At 39.3% G+C, this 20,798-nt stretch overlaps 1 protein-coding gene across 2 annotated transcripts; it reads left to right on the forward strand.

The window, feature by feature from the left end:
* Positions 1-878: 878 nt before the first annotated feature.
* Positions 879-1,692, forward strand: LOC111812554 (cyclin-dependent kinases regulatory subunit 2-like). 2 transcript variants are annotated; one of them, XM_023700979.1, is made up of 2 exons: positions 879-917; positions 1,522-1,692. In XM_023700979.1, exons 1-2 carry the CDS (start codon positions 879-881, stop codon positions 1,690-1,692), a joined length of 210 nt encoding a protein of 69 aa, XP_023556747.1. The 2 variants fall into 2 exon arrangements, with proteins under 2 accessions (XP_023556747.1, XP_023556749.1); XM_023700981.1 differs by having other exon boundaries at positions 879-904; positions 1,509-1,692.
* Positions 1,693-20,798: the final 19,106 nt, after the last annotated feature.

Here is a 20,798-nt window from a genome sequence, read left to right on the forward strand (position 1 = left end):
TGAGGGTATCTGCACGGTGTTGGGAATGAAAATCCAGACTGAAATACAGATCTTTATAGAGTGAAACACTTCAGATTGAAATCATCAGTGGCCACTTATCTTTCATTATAGTGTCTCGGTTTCATCAGAGCATGATGGGTGTACCTCACTGAGATGTTGTGAAGATGAAATGATTGAACAACAGTCCTAGTCTATTGCAGGTAACTTGTGTTTGTGTTTGTCATTGTTATAATGATGCTAGTGACCATGCAGAAAGTGAAGGGTTGGCAAAGGGGCAGCAGAAGAGCAAGCAAGGACATCCAGCCCCTAGATCTCAATAGCTATTTCAAGGCAGTAATTGATTTTGAGGGTAATTGGCTTTCTAGGTAAGGAAAACAACATCTTAATAGATTGGAAAGAAAGATGTTTAAGATAGCAGCTTCAAATTCCTCAAAATTAGAAACTCCATTTGACCCAGCTATTCTTCTAGATATCCTCCCAGAGATGACAAAGCCATCATACTAGAATGATACATGCATATCCATCTTATAGCAGCAACATTCATAATGGCTCAATCTTGGTCAGCAACAGCCTATATTCCCACCAACAGATGAATGGACAAGGAAAACATGGTACTTACACCCAATTGAGAATTAATCTGCATCACAGAAGGATGAACTTGAGTCATTCGTAGGAAAAGGAATGCACCTCGAGACCATAATGTTAATTAAAATACATCAGACACACAAACTAAAACATTGAAATATTTCTCTTACATAAGAAATCTAAAATATAACTCAGTCTGGTTGTTGCCTTGGCCCAGAGGAGACGCATGTTTGGCTTAGCTGCTGTTGGTTTCGCATTCGCTTTATTTCTCTGCATTGCTGTGTGCCAGCAGAATGGCCCATACACAGATTTATTACTCAAACAAGTATTTCTTTTTTTTCCATAATTTTATTGAGAAACAAATAGCAATGAGACAGTTTCAAACCCAATTGGCTGGACAGTTTCAATAATTAACACATTGCATACATTCTTCCTAGTGGTTAATTGCTGTACAAGATGCGGAATTACAAACACCATTAGAACAAATCCCTCTATTCATTAAGAGAATGTAACTATATATTTATCCTAACCACTTTGAATACACAGATACAAAATGGACATTCATCTGTATCCTTTTCTTTTTTTGTTAAGTTCCATCATTTAAATATTATAGGTGTGTAAACTCAGCAAAATATTCTAAAAGAGTCCAGTAGCCCATAATAGTATTGGGTCTTCCGCTTGACTGGTAATGTTAGAAATTGTTGACCTGAGTCCCCTACAGCTCAACATAACACCATGGCTTTATTTCTTATATTTCGTTTTTATACTTTTCTACTGGATGGTTAAGACCAAGGTAAAGCAGGACCTATGCAACAAGGGTTGTAGCTTTTGAGTCTGATAAGGTCAGTGAAATCCCCTCAGGATTCATCCTGAGATCCTGTACCTCAGATTGTAGAACCTTTGTCAGTGTCAGCCATGTGGTTAGACAAGTATTTGAACAAGCACTACAAGTATCTCCATGTCATGTTGCCCAGAGAACTGTCCAAACAAGTACCCCAAACTCATCTGATGTCTGAAGAGGAATGGAGAAGACTTGGTGTCCAACAGAGTCTAGGCTCGGTTCATTACATGATTCTTGAGCCGGAACCACATATTCTTCTGTTTTGATGACCTCTTCCAAAAGAACAACAAAAATGAAATATATCTTGGATCAACAGTTAAATCTTTTTCAAATTCAATGTAGATGTGTTTATAAGGTGGCATTCAGTGAATACTTGAAAAATGTACAAATCATTCTTCTGTACCTGTGCATGAGCTGTATTCTTCACAGCAACAGAGATCAGTTAAATGCAACTACAAGTAGTTTACTGTAAGGTGTTTAAGACATTTCTTCTGAGTGTGGTGACACATGCCTGTAATCCCAGCACTTGGGAGGCTGAAAACAGGAGGATCACTATGAGTCTGATCTGTGTAGTGAGACTCTATAAACCCTGTAGACCCTGTACTAAATGTAAAAAAATAAAATAAAATGAAATAAAGTTTCCATTTGCTAAAAAAAGACATTTCTTCTAGACAGTTTTTCTCTTAATAAAAATGCCCATTTGATGTTACCTGTTTTTGTTAAATAAAGTTTGTATGTTGCATCAAAAAAAGAAAAGAAATCTAAAATATAAATGAACAGCAAAATAAAGACAGACAATAGAAAATAGGGAAATACATAGATTTGTAAATGGGAAGGTATCCCAGTGATGGAGGAAAAGGAAAGAAGGTGAGGAAATAGGATAAAAAGTTTGAGATGGAGCATACACAGGTACCAGTTCCCCAGGGGGAATGCAATCACTGTATATGGCAAACATCCACTGTCAAAAATCAAAATTATAAAAGAAATAATGGCATAAGAGATTACCAAGTAAAGAGAGAGTGAAGAAGTAGAGAGGAGGCAGTTCACCTTGTATGTTTAAGAAAAGTTAAAAATTTGTACTGAGGAGAAGGAAAGAAATGAATTCTTAAAAATAAACTTACTCTTTCAAAGAATAGGAAGCATTTGTTCTTATTCCATCTACCAAATTGCTTTTCAGAGGTTGACAGAAGTTTCACTGACCCCTCATCTGTGGCAGGATGACGCCAGAAGTGAAGAGAAACAGGCGGACCACACTGCATCTGAGGCAAGATTGAAAAGCCAAATTATAGAGCAGGAGGGGGGTCTCCTGGAGATAGAGCGATCAGGGCAATTTGTCGAGGTTGTTTTATACTGGAGTCTTCTCAAAGACTTTCCAGGAAAGTACTTCCCAAGAGAACACGGGAGTATGTGCCCAGATCTTGTTTATCTTCACCGTGAGGATGAAAAGCATCAGGATGATTTACAAATGGAGGACTGCATAACCTTTTGATGTTCTCCTGTGGGTGAAAGTCATTAAATCTTTTTTTTAATGCGAAGTAGATAATCCAGCAGTGTTCTTTTAGCATAGCTATGTCTCATTAATTAACCAGTACAGTTTTATTGGTCTTTTAGTGAGCAAAGCCATGACAGAAGAGTTCTCCTTCCCCAGTATGCATAAGACAGCTGGATTCTGGACCCTTGAATGTACATTCTAGAACACTGGAAAATATAACCTCTGTTTTATTAAAATATAATTTATTTAAAGTATAATTCATTTTACACTTTTGCCTAAAATATAATTTAGTTTGCTTTTTCTTTTTTGTATTTTAGGGAAGGGTCTACAGAGTGTCCAGGGTCTCACTACTAGACTGGACTCATGGTGATCTGCCTGTTTACAGCCTCCCAAGAGCTGGGATTACAGGCGCGCACCTCCATGTCCAGTCTCAACTGCCATTTCAGTGCGCCCCGGGAGCAGGGCTGGCACGGCAGGCCCAGGGATCGAATCCCCAGCCCCTGCCTGTACCTGCTTGCAGGTGCTTTAATCTGCTGAGCTATTTGCCCAGCCCCAGTTTGCTTATGTTGGTAGGAAGCTCATTAATTTGGACCTAAAAACTTCAAATTGTTTCAGTGATCCTTTGTAGTTGCATCTCATCGTCTTTCTGTAGAAGCTTTAAAACTGCTACACATACTCATGTATACACTTCACTAACCTGATGAAATTTACTATCCCAGTGATAACATTTCAGAAAACTATACTTTTGTATTTTCAATAATTATAATGCCTCCCATTTACTCTGGAAGACATTGCTAAGTACATCACACACCAGACTATTTTAAGCATGTGGCTTTATCATGATTTCACTACAAGAAGCTCCAAGTTGACTTGCAGATCTACAATGAATCTCAGTGACTCAGTGATGACAAAAGAGAGTTGCTGTGGTCTCTCTTCGCAGAGAGAGCTGAGGGTAAGTATTTGTGTGTGGGCTTGTGGCTCAGCAGATCAATATCAGCTGGCAGGCTTTCAAACTGCACCCAGAGGACATTGATCTTTGATTCGTGGCTGAAACCATTGTCCAGGATAATTTTGCACTTGATAAATGGAATGCTTATTTTTGTGGTCATGGATGCTGATATTTATTCAGACGCTGTATTCACCACACTTACTATGAAGAAGGCAGATGCAACAGTAGCAGTCTGTTTGTCAAATATTTCCTATAGCTTAATAAGCAGCTAGGCACTAGGAAGCCCAGACACGTGAGATTTACTGTTAACACAATTGCTTACCGTGACAGTTCTCACAGGTTTACTCAATGCCTGAAATGAGGCTGCTCCCCAGACCTTCTGTCTTCTCAGGTGTCTCTGATCTGCCTCATGCCCAGATCTGGGCCAATATACGACATTATATAAGCCAAGTATGTCTTTGGTGCTCCTCCTCTTAACCTTTCCTCTGTCTTTACCCAAAGGCACAGTGTCATTAATTTTTTAGTATTAAATTGCTGCCTCAGCATTCAATTTAGGCTGACATAAGCTATTTGAAACCAAGTCTTGCTTGGCTGCTTTTGGCCTAGTTAGAATAAACCTCCTTGTAGGGTGATGTGCAAGAAACCCTGTTTGTTTCTGATCGCTAAGACTCCAAACCTCTCTGTCATAGAATGTAATCAGCAGAGACCACAGTCATGGGAGCAAAATGTCTCATGTGTTTGCTTCAGGCCAACTGATCCCCAAGGCTCATGACAAGACTTAAGGGGATGTATCTATGTTGCCTAATATTGCAACAATTTCTTAGTACATTCTCTCTCTCTCTCTCTCTCTCTCTCTCTCTCTCTCTCTCTCTCTTTTCTCTCTCTCTCTCATTCTCTCTCTCCCCCCTCTGCCTGTTGAGTTCTCTGCCATCTCCACTCTTCTCATTACTTGCCTGTGGTGCCCCTAATCTCTCCTAAATCTGATACATTTCTATGCATTTCTTCTGTTTTGTACATTTCTGTTTCAACTCATTCTCACCTAATTGACATACATACACCTCAATTTCTCCATCAACCTTTCCTAAGACAGTGGATGTCCTAGCTTATATCGACTCTTGACAAAGACCTCTAGACCATGTTAGAAAGAAGCCACAGCAATAAAATCACACGTAGTTAACATGTATAAATCCATATACAATCTATCATATCTTATCATGTAGCGCATCAACATACCTGTTATAGAGACTATATCTTAGCCTTTCTAAAAACCAAACAAAGCAAATATTTTTCTTATTTAGAACAAGCTATGTTTTATATTGTCATACATTTGTTGCTTTGTCTTGGAAACATGTATGAGCTATTATAGATTTTTTTTTGTGGTACTTGGATTGAACTCAGGACCTTGTGCTTACCAGGCAGGCACTTTTTCTACTGAGCTATCTCCCCAGTCCTATAGAGTTTTTCTTAATGGGGAAGAAATAAATTCAACTGTCTGTCCACCTCTAGACATCTAAATACCTTCCAACACCTTTCCATCTATGTTCTTTTGTGAATTGCTAGTCCCTTTCTTCAGTGCCAAGCTTTCTTTGTTGTAGCTAATGAGCTTCAAAGTACACTGGCTCCTCAGTTTATCAACTCAGTTCTTTCCTAGTATCAAACCAAGTTGGACTAGAATCAAATCAAATTCAGAGGCTAGGTTCAATGTTGACCTCATGGGGAAATTTCATTCCATTCTCATCCAGTTTGATTTGTGACCAGAATCATGGAAAGAATTGAGTTTGTGAACTAAGGCACCACTTTGGTCATTTTAAAAGATGTGCAGCTATTTCTGTTCCTGTCTCTGCTTTCATTGGGACCACTCTACATTGATTGCATCATCAAAGTGTGCAATTAACATCCTCCTCTTCCAGGATTTAATTCCTCTAGGACTTTAAAGTGTTGGTCTACCTTCTGCTTCTTGACTCCCCCACTCTTTTTCTCCTCTGTTGAATTTCTAAAGTATCATGAGAGCTTCCTGGTATCTAGGTCACACTTTGGTTCTTGCAAGCAGGATGTGAGAAACACTAATCCAATGTCCTGGGAGAGAGATGGAGCCACCTAGAACTCTTCCTTGATTTCATGTCCTATTTTATACTGCCTGGCTAGACCCACCTTGTTTCAATTTCTTCTAGACTTGTCCTGCTGCCTGGATCCCTCCCTTGATCTTGCTGTTCTCTTCCCAGCCACAAACCTGAGATTGCTCTCTGCAGAATGACACCCCTCTGTGCTCATTCCTGAAGGTGCTCAGTGGTTTGTGCTGGAAAAGGTGAGGCTGATGTCTTTTTACCTCTCATGTCTTTATTCATCCCTTCACTTATTTAGTCAGTTGCTGCCTTGTGTAGATTTCTTCTCTGCAAGGCCTCAAAGCTTTCTCTAATATGATACCATGGTAAGTATATTTGCTTTATTTTTTAAAAATTCACTTTAAAGAGAACAGAAAAATAATAGATAAGACTTAGAAATGACACACAATTAAAAGAAACAAGATAGGTATTCAACAATGGTTGTTATGTTGCACATTGCTGTCTTCAGTGTAGTTGCTCTGATTACCGATATAAGCATAAATACATGAAAAAAAAATGTTCCACAGCACTGGTCATTTGAGAAATGCAGATTTAAACAATACTGAGATGCCACCTTACCCCAGAAGGAATGGCTATTATCAAGAAATCAACTAATAACGAATGCTGGAGAGGCTGTGGGGGAAAAGGAACCCTCTTCCACTGTTGGTGGGAGTGTAGGCTGGTACAACCTCCATAGTAATTACTCAGATGGAGGTTAACATCTTCTATATAGTATCATATGTAACTGGCCTTATTAGTGCTGATATTCTATCTCCAGTCATCTGAACTCATTTATCCGTGAAAACTTAAATAATCTTCAATGAAAGAAGGACATTAATATGCCATTTCTCCTATGTTATCCATCTACCTAGTTCCTCTGTGGGAATAAGACAAACAAGAAATACTTGTGTTTATCCCTGGTGCTCTTACAAATGCCTCACAACTATAAGCCCATTTCATGCATACAACTTTTTTTTTTTTTTTTTAATGTATTTAGTTCAGGGTCTACAGGATCTCACTACACAAATTAGACTGGTAGTGATCCTCCTGTTTTCAGCCTCACAAGGGCTGGGATTACAGGCATGTGTCACCATGCCCAGTCTCAATCACTGTCACAGTGTGCCCCAGGGGTGCGGATGGCATAGCGCACAGGCAATCAAAGCCTGGTCCCTGTGTCTGCCAAGGCAGATGCTTTAATCTGCTGAGCTATTTAGCCAGCCCTCATTCATACAACTTTGATCTTCTAGTTCTTAATTATTTTTTTGTAAATGAAAATTTCAAAGCATAGACATCTTTTGAAACTTGTCCAAGTTCACCTAGCTGTCACAAGAGCAGAGTCATAACTTGACCAGGTAGTCTATCCTTACCATCTTTATACTACTAAGATTAACTATTATGTTCTCCTAAAGGATGTTTATAAACAGCAAGTTGTCCATATGGTGGCAACAATAATCTGGTCTTACTTCTTTAAAGAAATTTTCTATTTTCCTTCTTGAATACTAAGGGCTATTTAGGCAGGGTTCTTTGGCTTTCTAGACATGAAATATCTTTATTTTTTCATCCGGTCTATGTTAAGTCATTAAATTGTAATGTTGCAAATGTAGTTCCTTGAAATAGAGTCTTTAAGAAGGCAGGTGTGTAATTCTAGAGAGCCTTGAAAGTAAGCACTGCATTTTAGATGTAAAAACTAGGAAAAGAGGTAGAAGGAATCTCAAGTCAGAGACAAGAAAAGAGAAGAGGAGGGAGAAAATTAAGGATTATTTTCTCTTTCTTGAAGGAAAGCCATGGAGAGTAAATGATGAACTTCACATGTGTCCCCTTGGTATGTGCATTCTGTTATGATTAACTGGACCCCAGCTTTGCAGAAGGATCATATGTAATTTAGTACAGCACATCTCCTATGGATTTGGCCTAATTTCAGGAGATTAAGGAGGAAATGAGAGCAAAGCAGATAAATATCAAGGGAAAAGCATTTCTAAGGAAAAATTTTTAAGTAGGTGCAATTTGTTTTTCATAATATTTACTCCTCTGATGATGATTGCATGTGACAAGGTTGAAATCTAAATGGCTTTAGTCAAGTTATTGATCCAAATTTGCTCTGAAGGCAGATTATTATATGAAACTTCATTGTCATTAAGAGAGAAACATTATCCTAAAATAGCAGTTATACTGTACTTTGGGGAAAGTGCATCTTCTCCTCACTGTGTTTTTAATATCTCTACTCAGCAGCTTTTTGTCACTGGTGTACAACACACCCACAATTTATAGAGGAGAGATTTAATTTAGCTCAAGATTTCAGAGGGTTGAGTCCCTGGCGAGCTGGCTGCAGGCAGGAGCATCATGGTGGAAGGGGGTGGCAGGGAAAAGTCCTTAGTTGGTGGCAGCCATGAAGTGAAACAGGGTAACAGTAGCAGAGAGGAAGTGGCCTGGGCCAGATACAGTCCCCAAGTTCTCACCCCTGTGACTCTGTGACCAACCTCCAGACACACCTTAGAGCACTCTTTCTAAGCCAGTCAAGCTGAAAATTAAGAGTAATTGTCACAATCTCCATGGCATATGAACCACCGTGACTACTGTTTCACCTTCGGTGAGTTAGTTATTTTTACCTCCTATTGATATATTCACTTAGTTAAAAATGAGGTCTAAGGACAGGATTTGCTCCAACATTTGATGAATAACTAAGACTTGAGATATTTCCTTAACTTTAGCTGAGACATGATGAAAATAGTTTAAGAAATCCCATCTCCATGCTTATGAAGCCTAGCACATACAGAAAGACAGGGTCAAAATAAAGTTTTGCTCTAACTCAACTATGGCTATGACTTGCATTTGAACCTCAAATCTCCAAAGGTGTCATACATTCTTTAACATACAAAACATAAAGTTAAATGTTTTTGTATTATCTTAGTAACCATGTGTATCTATGAGGGCACCAATGATAGTTCTCTCATTATTAAATAAAGCAATAACAAAAACCAGATTCCTGAATATAGGTGTATATCCTTTTCCTTTTTGTGTCAGCATACTTGGTATTTTTATATCATGGTATAAAGCTGATAATTTAGGAAATGGAAGCACTTTTGAATTAGCTGTTATTAGTTATTAAGTACATGTTCTTCTATAAGAATAAAAATGGATCAAGCTGATGGAAATGGAAGAAAATAAGGCAAATCATTTGGGTCCTTTGGATCTTTGCCAGACATCAGTCAAGCCTTCGGGGAGGGAACTCTTCTCCACCTCTTCCTCTTACCTTTAAAGCCTCTTTGAACCACATAGGATGATGCTCGTGGACTAGCCATGACAATTGCCCTCAGATTACAATGTGTACCTTTCTAGAAGTGGAACATTTCTGCTGAAATGCAATGAGTGGACCGGCCTGGAACTGCGCTATGTAAAAATCATATTCTTGAGAATTTGGGGCTGATCAACTATTAAAGGTATTCAGTACTTTTTATGGATGTCAGCTATTTGATCTCAGTGGAAAAAAAGATTAAGACAACTTTTTGTTTTAATGAGCAGGTAACTACAGGAGAAGCTGACATTGGCTTTTAGAGTCCTAGAAATGTCCCTAGTCCAGGAATAGGGTAAATTCAAGGAAGTAACGAAATAGGAAAAAGGTGAACTGAACTGCCCTCCCATCTGGCACTGCAATGCCCTGTCAAGACAAACAGAAGTCCTTCTACACTTATGGAGTCTATTTGGCCTCTTAGAGATTTTAGCCTGGAACCACAGAGAGAGGTGGCTTGTGGGCAATGTAGTTGAAGCTTACCTGTATCTGACCCTGACCATGAATGGCTCAAGTCTCTATCTAAAACCAGTTCTGAAAAAAACATGTATGCATTCTTTAGATTTTACTGAAATAAAGAATTTGATTGGTAATGTCAGATTGAAATAGCATGGTCAGTTTATTCCATTCGCTCGGAAATTGGACATTTGGAGAACTCTTTTAAGTCTTTGTTCTTTTAAAGTAGATTAAGTTATTTTAGTTTTCCTTGCCATGGTTATTTTGTGACTAGGCTTTAACACCATCTTTAAGGCTGTGGCTACAGTAATTTTGTACTTTCAAGCATGATGTGAGGATAATTGGTTTATGCCATTTGAGGCTCTTTTAAGCTTCTTGAGTGGGGGCGAGAGGCATCCTGCCACCTAAATTCACGGAATGGTTCATTTAATTGTCTTCCTCCTCTGGGCTCACCACTGATAATCCTGATAAGAGCAGCACACATCGCACATCACTCTTGCAAGGGTCGGGTTATTTTACTTTTCGAAAGTTTCCAGACCTTTTTAAAACCTGTTTGAGCTCTGAAGGTCTGGGAGAGCGATGCAGTTTGCACTGCATTAAATAATGCATTCATGTGTAAGTGGCTTTCAAAGTGAGGAACGAAAGAAAAGGCCACTGGCAGGCCCAAGCTGCTCTCACCCTGTCTCCAAGGTGACTGTCACCCAGCACGCCAAGAGGCACTAGTGGAGAGGTCTGCGGCAATCAATACAGCCCCCTTCTGAGCCGCCATTCACAGATGGGCTCTGCCTGAATTCCCCGAAAACGGAATTGCTCCTTTCAGGTGAAACAATTCAGTTTATTTTTTTTTTCTTCCACATTCAAATAAATAGACCACTATCTTAGGCAACCTTGACATTTAAAATCAAAGATGACTTTTTAAATTTCCTGAAGAACTTATATTTGCCATATTTGCAAGCCCACACAGCAGGAGAATCGCAGACACACCCTTGACCACTGGGTAAGCCGCGAGAGGACAGAGTCCTTGCACACTGCTGCAGTCACTTAAGTGTCTTGCTGTTCCTCCCTCTGAAAAATTATTGGCCTTTCTTAACGTTTGGAATGTCTGATGAAAGAGTTTATCTCTCAGCCAATATTCTGGGCAACTCAGAATACTGAATCAGGATTTATGCACTTTATAGATGGAAAATATTCCAATTGTTAAATTCATTTCTAATTTCTAGGTTAAGTTTCTAATCTTTCGGTAGCAAGTGTGTAATGAGTCATCAAGTCATTTGTTAAAGTTAGGACACTGGGGCCGGGGAGATGGCTCAGTAAAATAAGCGCTTCTCTGGCAAGTGCAAGGGTCTGAGTTCAATCCCTGGTTCCACCAAAATAAATAAATAAATAAATAAATAAATAAATAAATAAATAAATAAAAAATAAAGTTAGGACACTACCTGAATGATTCGTTGTGGTCCAGGTGAGTGCTCTAAGGTGGATGGGCAGTAGCAGACCAGAGGGAACTTGAGGACAGGTGGGTGTACGGCTGTGTGGCTGGAGAGGTGGGGATGGAGTTGGGATTTCTTCATTTGGGTGAGGCATGGGGAGATGTATCCCAAAATCCAATTTGGAAGTTCCTGGTTTGGACCATTGGGTAAATGGCAATGGAAGGATCTTAGAAGAAAAACCAAGAAGAGGAGCAGGTGGGAGATGAGATCAGTTTCAAAGTAATGTCTGGAACTAATGGCCTCTGCCCTGGGCACCCTGGGAAGTTCTTCCTGGATTTTGCATTAACAGCCACCCTTTGAGCACCAGCTGAAGTGCTCTTGCTTCACACCATCTGCACTTAGGGAGGGGACTCACAGCTGCTTGCCAGGGCCTGCAGTTGGAGAGCACTGTGTTGCCATCAGCACTTCTGAGGGCTTGGCTGGCACTGGTTCCAGTAGTGGGTTGATTTCTTTGTGAGTAATAATAGCGGCGTTGGCTGTTTTCAGCACTGGTGATTTGTCTGCTGCTTGGCCTATGAAGCAAAACTGCTGAAATCAGGGCACCTGGGGAAGCATCTCAAAATTGTGTCCTTTTAAAATGTTAAGTAATGAACTCTATTTTGATGCTTTACCAGAGCCCATGGGATCATGGGTAATAAAAATCTGAAAGTGTGAGGTTGATGTGCTGGAAGCAATGATAAAATTTGCTTTTCATGCACTTTCAGAAAGAGCATAAATGTTACAGGTCAGGTGACACAGTAGCTGTCATAACATGTTGGCATCTTGTCACTTTCGTGCCTTATCTTCAGTGTTTGTTCAGGCTCTGAGTTGCATTAAGCTACTCCTTATGAGAATAAAGTATGCACAGTTCCATAAATACTGAATTCAATTCACTTGGGTATTTTGAGGCCGGTTTTTAATCCAGCTTCTAGCTTTCTATGCTGTGTCTTAATAAGCTCAGATGCATTGAGTGACACATTGGGCATTCTCTCCTCATGTGTGCATGACCCTGGACTTACTGGCTCCCTCTGCTACAATGCACATTTCATTTTTTTCTTGTCTATACAGTATAACTTTTTTTTATTTTTTGTATTTCAGGAAAGGGTCTACAGGGTCTACTAGATTGGACTCGTAGTGATCCTCCTGTTTACAGGCTCCCAAACGCTGGGATTACAGGTGCTCACCACCATGCCCAGTCTCAATTGCTCTCTCAGCCTGCCCTGAGGGCAGGGCCGGCACAGCGGGATATGGTAGAGCAGATCGAACCCTCAGCCCCTCCCACTGCTTGCAGGCGCTCTAATCTTCTGAGCTATTTGGACAGCCCTTACAGTATCACTTTTTTTTTATGAGCAGAATATATTTATTGAGAGAAAGAAAGCTCCTGTCCAAGAGAGGGACAGGAGGGTGGCCCCGAGCAGGTAGTTCCCCCGGGATACAGTATCACTTTTAACAGATGTTCTATCTTCAAAATTTACTTCTGTGTGATTCGGAGGAATCTATTTAAATAAAAAATGGATCAAGAAAAAAATAAGGTTCTCTGATACATCAATTTCAAAAACTTAAATGATAGTTTAAATTTAAGACCATCTGATCATGTCATGTTTTGAAACCTTTTCCCACTGTTTTACCCAGCCAAAGAAGCCCTTGTAGGCTGGGGAGACACCTCAGTGGTCTGTGTCTGCCTGACAAGCACAGGAACCTGGGTTTAATGCCTGGTCCCACATGCCATTCCCTGTGCCAGCCACAAAACCCAGCATGGTGGTATACACCTATAATCCCAGTACTGGGGAGGTTGAGACAGGAGGATCACTATAAGTCTGAGCTGCATAGAGAGACCTGTATTAAATAAATAAATAATTTTTAAAAATTCAAGAAAAGGTCTAATTCCTTTGCCTACCCAAGTTATACTGCTCTTCCATATCCTGCTTCCAATCCCATTTCTTTTTCCACATTCTTCTTGAATGTTTCCTGACTTAATAGCTACTCTTGAGTTAGCAGCTGTGACAGTTTGGATTGATGGCAACTTGGTTGGTGGGGGGAAGTGACAAGGGCCTTAAGCACACCTCCGAGGGCATTTGCATGGGTCGAGGAGTCATGACCCTAGGTGCTCTATTTCCCATTTTTCATGAATTAGTGCTTTAATTTCTTTTTCTGTCTTTGATTTTCCCTTTTGGCACGTTACCACAAATCCATGCAGTCTCCCTGGATGTGTTTTTCTTACCCAATCCATTCTTCATGCCAACAGCCATCATGCATGCTTCATTCCATGAAACACAAACAGAAAAGTAAAACCCAACATTCAGAAATTTCCTTCTTTTGAGTGACTGTCCAGATTTTGACTCCACTCCGCCAGTCTCCTTTCATTTCATGATTCCTTCTCTCTGTGCTCTCAGCTCCTCCCAACTCCGTGCAACCTCCACACGTGCTCTCATTTCCAAGTCCTGTTCAGCTGAGAGTCTTAGACAATGAATCCTACTAGTATCTCAGAAGAATGATTCATTGTCTAAGACGCTCCTCCTCCCTGCTTGTGACCTCTCATACATATGTAGTTCCCCTGCACTCTGTACATTACTTCGTAAAGCATCAAGCTGTTCTATTGCACTCTCTTTGCAACGAATCATCTGCTATGATTAGAACAGAATCACACTCACCTCCAAATTCCCACTGCTAACAGAGGATCTGATCTACAGAAAGCACTAAATAAATATCTGTTGACCAAAGGATGGAGGGATAACAACAAACTTTAGGTTTATTTGGTATTATTCAGATACACAGTCATACATTTATAAACTTTTGGGTCCTGCTGGTTAGTAGAATGGATATTGAAGGAATTCCTTTACTTTCTAGTGTCTGAATCCCCTTCCCATGTTTCCACCATGGGTCTGAATAGAAGGCAGAATCTGCCTGCTACTAAGACTCTGAATAAAGCCATCTAAGACAGATACCAGGTCAGAGGCCTAGGCTTAGGCAACCAGACCAAAATCCTCCAGGATACTTAAACTTGAATAGTGACCAAAAATCAGGTATGGAATTAACTCATTGGTACAGCAACCCCATCCATTTCCCAGGGTAAGTGGGATGATTTCTCTCCGGTGGCACAAACAATACTACCCACATGAAACTGTTCCTCTGGTCTGGCGCTTCCCTGATATTTCATTGCCCTTGCTCAATTCAAATCTCACACTTTAGCTTTTCTGTTTCCTTAATTCCTCAAGTCTCCTTGATAAAACTGTTTGGCATAAATTGACTACAGTTAGTTTCTACTTTTCTTTCAGCTAACAAAATGGAATAATAATATTGATAGCATTTACTTATGCAAAGTTGTTTAAGTGGAAGATTATGTGCTAATCCATCAAATTAAATTAAAAATGAATGTATTTAGTTCACTGCATGCATCGAGTGCAGCTATGCTCAGTCATGAACAAAGAGGGAAAGTGTTCTAATACAACACTGGAGCTATGCTCTGTGGGGGTAATGACATGTGTAACTTATGGACAGTAACTATTGCTTTGCCTTTAGATATTTATCTCTTTTACAAGCCTTCCCCAGATGCCACCTACAAGGGAAATGGTAGGCAGTTAATGAAGGTGTTCTCAGTGGTATTATTTGCAGCCCTGAGAATAAGAATAGAGCAATTGTCTACAGTCTACAATCATAACCAGATGTTGCAAAGCTCAATAAGCCTTAATGGCTGTTGTTTCCATACAGCTTTTTAAGGGGAAAAAATCAATAATACTAAAACAAATTATCTATGGGAAGCATTTATTGGGCATTTTTCATGAGGAAATTACTGTACAGAGACTTAATTATGCTCTTTGGATATAGTTTGAAAGTTGAAAATCTAATGAATTGTGTTTGTACTTGCATGTTTGGCTTTTAAATTATTTTTATGGATTTTTCATTGCGACATCTACAGAGCTTTTGCTACTGAACACTGCATGATCTTGAACTTTCAGCAACTTAAATTGATGTGCAAGAGAGAATACATCCTATTCAGCTGAAAACATGAAGCATTATATGGAACTGATGCGAAGTCTCAGGACTTGAATGCTATCAGAGTTATACATTCCTTTATCTTCAATTGGACCTTAAATTGGTACTTATAATAGTCAATATGTACTTTAAGCCATCTAGACATTTTTCTCCTACCACAGCACAGGTTTATGAACAGGTTCAGCTATAATTTAACCAGGAGCTGAACCATGTTTGAAAGCAAAATCTCATGATTTCTATCAGTATTTCCAAGGATGGTCCTTAGGTCACATTATCAGCCCCTTGGCTGGTTATATTCAAAGCACATTCCTTCCCCACCACACACTAGAATTAGAGTCATTGTGGGTACAGCCTGTGCATTTGCCTAGGATACTTCCTGAGTGCCTGAAGTGCTCCCTGCATATCAATCATTTGTAATTTCTTTCTCATCTCAAACAATCTTCTTTAGGACCAGAGTTAATTCTGTTCAAAGTTTGAAAATATGTTTATAAACAGAGCTACTTTCCTCCTCATTACCACCCTCAACCTCCCCTGTGAACTGATCAACTTTTCCTCACTGCTTCTGGGTACTTTTCTGCACTATCTTTTAACATAACCTTGCTTTATCATGGTTCTGTCCTGATGCCTTTTATCCTCTGAGACTCCAGAACTCAAGACTCTAGCCACCACGTTCTTCAAACTTCCTCCTTCCACTAAATAACCATGTTATAGCCACATGACCTACAGGAAAAACTTCTGTTAGGCCACTCTGCAACTCATACAAGAAGGCTGAATAAAAGTCCCAGGCAATTCTTCCTCCTTGAACGACACCCAAGCACTTAACAGAATCGCCTCTGTGCAAAGCCCCTGGTTAGCTGTTTAGTCCAAGGAATTTGGTTAAATATGATTTTCCATGGCAAGCACAAGGGTCTGAGTTCAATCCCCATTTCTACCAAAAAGAAAGAAAAAGTAGATAAATATGATTTTCCAGTTAGCACACTTTCAAGAAATATTGAACAAAACCATGATGAAAAGTGATCGATGATGTAGAGTGTGCCTAAGTAGAGTCACATGGAGAGAAAGCATTCTCTCAGGCTTTCACAGAGAGCACATTGGCCAAGCAATGGCCGTGACTCATCCACATGGCTGACACTGACAAAAGTTCTACAATCTGAGGTACAGGATCTCAGGATAAATCCTGAGGGAATTTCACTGACCTTATCAAACCCAAAAGCTACAACTCTTGTTGCATAGGTTCTGCTTTACCTTGGTCTTAGCCATCCAGCAGAAAAGTATAAAAATGAAATATAAGAAGTAAAGCCATGCTGTTATGCTGAGCTGTAGGGGACTCAGGTCAACAATTTCTGACATTGCCAGTCAAGCGGAAGACCCAATACTATTATGGACTACTGGACTCTTTTAGAATATTTTGCTGAGTTACACACCTTTAATATTCAAATAACAGAACTTACCAAAAAAAGGGGATACAGATGAATGTCCATTTTGTATCTGTGTATTCAAAGTGGTTAGGATAGATATATAGTTACATTCTCTTAATGAATAGAGGGATTTGTTCTAATGGTGTTTGTAAGTAGGATATCATGTCTGCATCTTGTACAGCAATTAACCACTAGGAAGAATGTATGCAATGTGTTAATTATTGAAGCTGTCCTACCAATTTGATTTGAAACTGTCTCATTGTTATTTGTTTATCAATAAAATTATGAAAAAAATAGGATAGATATACAGCTACTTTCTCTTAATTCAATGAGAAGAAAGATTTTTACTAATAGTGTTTGGACAGGATATCATGTCTGCATTTTGTACTATGAATAACTACTACAAAGACAACAATATGCAATGTATTGATTGTTGAAACTGCCCTACTAACTTGTTTTGAAGCTATCTCATGCTATTTGTTTCTCAATAAAATTAATAAAAAAATTAAAAAATTTTTTAAAAAGAGCAAAAAAAAAGCATGATGAAAGTTGGAGACTGAGTGTAGGGGATGACAACGTGATGGTCTCATGATGGTCTAGGAGAGAAATCAAGCTTCTAGTTTAGAACAGAAAAGTGAGGAGAGATTTTCAGGGCCAGGCAAGTGGCTTAATAAAAGTGAAGTCAGACTATAATGAATGCTCAAATAAGAACAGTCCCTGGGTAAATAAAACTTGGTGGTGCTATGGACTGTCTCCACCTGAGGAACAGAGGGTGGAAGGCTGGGCAAGGTGTGTGCTGCAGCAGGGCAGGGTAAATTTTAAAGACATCTTACAGGAACTTGGTTTAGGTCTCCAGAGATCATCCATGGAGTTATTGCATCAAGGAAATACCATGAGCAGAGGCAGAAGTGGGAAAGTCTTCAGACTGAACAACTAGCAGTTTACACTGAAGATGGGAAGGGGAAGGAACTGAGGTTGGGAGCACCAAAGCAGAAGAATGAAAAGGGGCTTCTCTCTAGGTGTATGTGGGCGTGCAGGAGAGGAGAGGCTGTCTCTGCTCCAGCCTCACTGACACTGTGCATTCAGAACTTGGCTGTGATAATAGCCACAGTTTCCCATGTATATTAAAAGTGTTTTGTCAGAACATCCTGCTCACATAGGGTTGGGCTCCTGTGCACTAGTGAGAATACCTCCCCTAAGTCCGTCTTTTAATAATTTGCTGAAATGACCATGCTATTATTTTCTTATTCCTGGAAGTGACCAAGTAAAGTTTTCAAAAAGCTTTGACAAGTGCAGTGTCCTTTTCTTTTGAAATAGGAAACATGGATTTTTTTTTGTGTAAGACTAGAAACCAAAGTCCCTTGATTTGATTCTTTCCACCCAAAATAAGTACCATTATGATTGTTTTGCTTCAGGGATGTTCATTAAAATTGAGCTGGTATACTGGGAAGCCTGGAAACAGGAGGATCACAATGAGTCTGAGCTGTGTAATGAGATGACTATCAAATGTGTAAAAAAACCCCCACACAACAGGGGCCGGGGAGATGGCTCAGTGGAATAAGCACTTCTCTGGCAAGCACAAGGGCAATCCCTGGTCCCGAAAAAAATTGAGCTGGTAAGTGAATGGTGTTATATCTGACTGCTGCTAGAACCAGAACACAATTTTTTTTCAAAACTGATTCGTAGGAGAGTTTCAATAATTAATACATTGCATATTGTTGTCTTCATAGTGGTTATTCATAGTACAAGATGGAGACAAGCTATCCTGTCCAAACACTATTAGTACAAATCTTTCTTCTCATTGAATTAAGAGAAAGTACTGCATATATACCCTAACTATTTTCTATATACAGATACAAATGGTCCTTCATTTGTATCCCCTTTTTTGTTTTGTTTGTCAGAGATGGGTATTCCATTGCCATTTTAATATTGTAAGTGCATGAATTCAGCAAAATAATCCAATATAGTCCAGTAGTCCATAATAGTAGTGGGTTATCCATAGGACTAGCAATGTCAGAAGTTGTTGCTTTGAGCCCTTTACAGCTCAGCATATTAATATGGTTTTACTTTTCATACCTCATTATTATACTTTTCTGCTGGATGGTTAACACACACACACACAGACACACACACATATATGTATCTCAAGAAATGTAATTTTTGCATTTTACAAGGTCAGTCAAATACCCTCAGGATTTAGCTTGAAACCCTGTACCACAGTTTGTAGATCCTGTATCAGTGTCAGCCATGTGGATGTGTCATGGCCATTGTTTGACTAATTTGCTCTCTGCAGAACACAAAATTTGATGGTCTGATTTTTCATGGAATAAAGGATGTAAATTATTTTTTCATTTTCTGTAGGAATTCAGTTTGAAGGGTTACCACTACTATCAAAAGGTACAAGTATACTTTATAGATACATCTTTTCAATGTACTTTCTCTTATCATAAAATGCATCTCCTGTGAGGATGATTTTAAATTATTTTTAAGGCACCCAAATTGTACATACCTATGTATAGCATGTTGTTTTGAAATATGTATACACAGCATGAACAGTAGATGGAGATGATGTGTGTCTGGGGGGCGGTGAGTCAGCTTCTTTTGCACTGATAAAATACCTGATATAAGTCAACTTAAAAGAAAAAAGGTTTGTTTTGGCTCATGGGGTCGGAAGCCTCAGTCCATGGGCTCTCCTAGGAAGAGGATGTGGTCAAAGAAACCTGTTCACTTCATGGCACCAGAAGCAGAGAGGGATGGGAGACTCCACAGAGAGGAACCAAGGACAAGATAAAGCCCAAGAGGTCTACCTTAATGACTCACTCTTTTCATTTAGTTCCCACCTCTTAAGTTTACATCACCTCTCCAGAATGTCATCAAGTCAGGAACCCATCAATGGATTAATGCACTTACCACATTAGATCCCTTAGGATCCAATCACCTTCAGAGAGCTGCACCTTTAAACATATCAATCTTTTGGGGAACATTTAGGCCCAAACCATAACATTGTGAATTAATTGATATAATTACCATTGTCTTCTTGTGAGAATGCTTAAAAACCACTTTCTCGGCAATTAAAAATTATGCATTGTTATTAATAGTAGTTGCCATGTTGTACAATAGATTTATTTTACTCTTCCTGATGCTTTGTGCTATTTGCACCTTTCCCTAATACCCCAACCCTAGCTTCAGGTAATAATCATCACTTCCTCTCTAAAGTTCAACTCTAGATTTCACATGTACATGAAATCATGCAGCAGTTGCTTTATTTCCATGTACCGTACTGTTTTCCAAGTTCACTGATAGTTGCAGATGAGAGGATTTCTTTCTTTTGAAGGGTGAATAACCTTCTTTTGAAGATTCCATTATGTATTTTATCAGTCAGGGTTTTACTAGAGGAACAGTTATAACACAAAATGTACATATGTGTAAGAGATTACAAGATTGGTTTACAACAGTCAGCTGCAGTTGGATGAGGAAGCGTACAAAGGACATCTGTACACTGGAGACTGGAGGATTCAGTTCAAGGCCTGGCACTCATTGCAGTGTTCCATGCAAATCTGTATCAGGAGGCTGATGAGTCTGCAATGGAAAGCTGATGAGTCTACACCAAAAGGCTGAAAGATCCAAGGCAGAGGCTGAAGAGTCTGACTGGAAACCAGGAGATGACGTCCAAGCTGACTGCAAAGACCAGAGCTCCTCAAAGGAAATAGAATGCTCCATCTTTCCTCAATTCCCTTTTCCTCAATTCCCATCTTTCCCAATATCCTCTAAGTGATGAGTCACTCTAGGGTGGGACCTCCACACTCTAGGATGTGGAATTGCTGAGATGATTTAGTTAAGCTTTTAACTTCTCAAGTTGACACAATGGATCAACCACTACATGTATATGCTATACATTTTTGGTATCCATTCATCTGTTGATAGCTTAGATGGCTTCCATATCTTATGTCTTATAAATGAATGTGGTAGTGCAGATAATGTGTTGGACATACTAGTTGTAATCCTGGTAGTTATATATTCAAAAGTGTGATTGTTTGATCACATGGTAGTTGTATTTTTAATTTTATTGAGGAACCTCCACGCTGTTTTCCACAATGGCTATGCTAATTTAGAGTACCACCAACAGAGGACAATATTTCCTTTTTCTTTACAACCTCACTAACATCTATTTTTCATCCTTTTGACAGTTGCCATTTGAACAAGTATGAGG

The sequence above is a fragment of the Octodon degus genome, unplaced genomic scaffold (genome assembly GCF_000260255.1).
Source record: "Octodon degus isolate 3935 unplaced genomic scaffold, OctDeg1.0 scaffold00007, whole genome shotgun sequence".
In the NCBI taxonomy this organism is placed as follows: Eukaryota; Metazoa; Chordata; class Mammalia; order Rodentia; family Octodontidae; genus Octodon; species Octodon degus.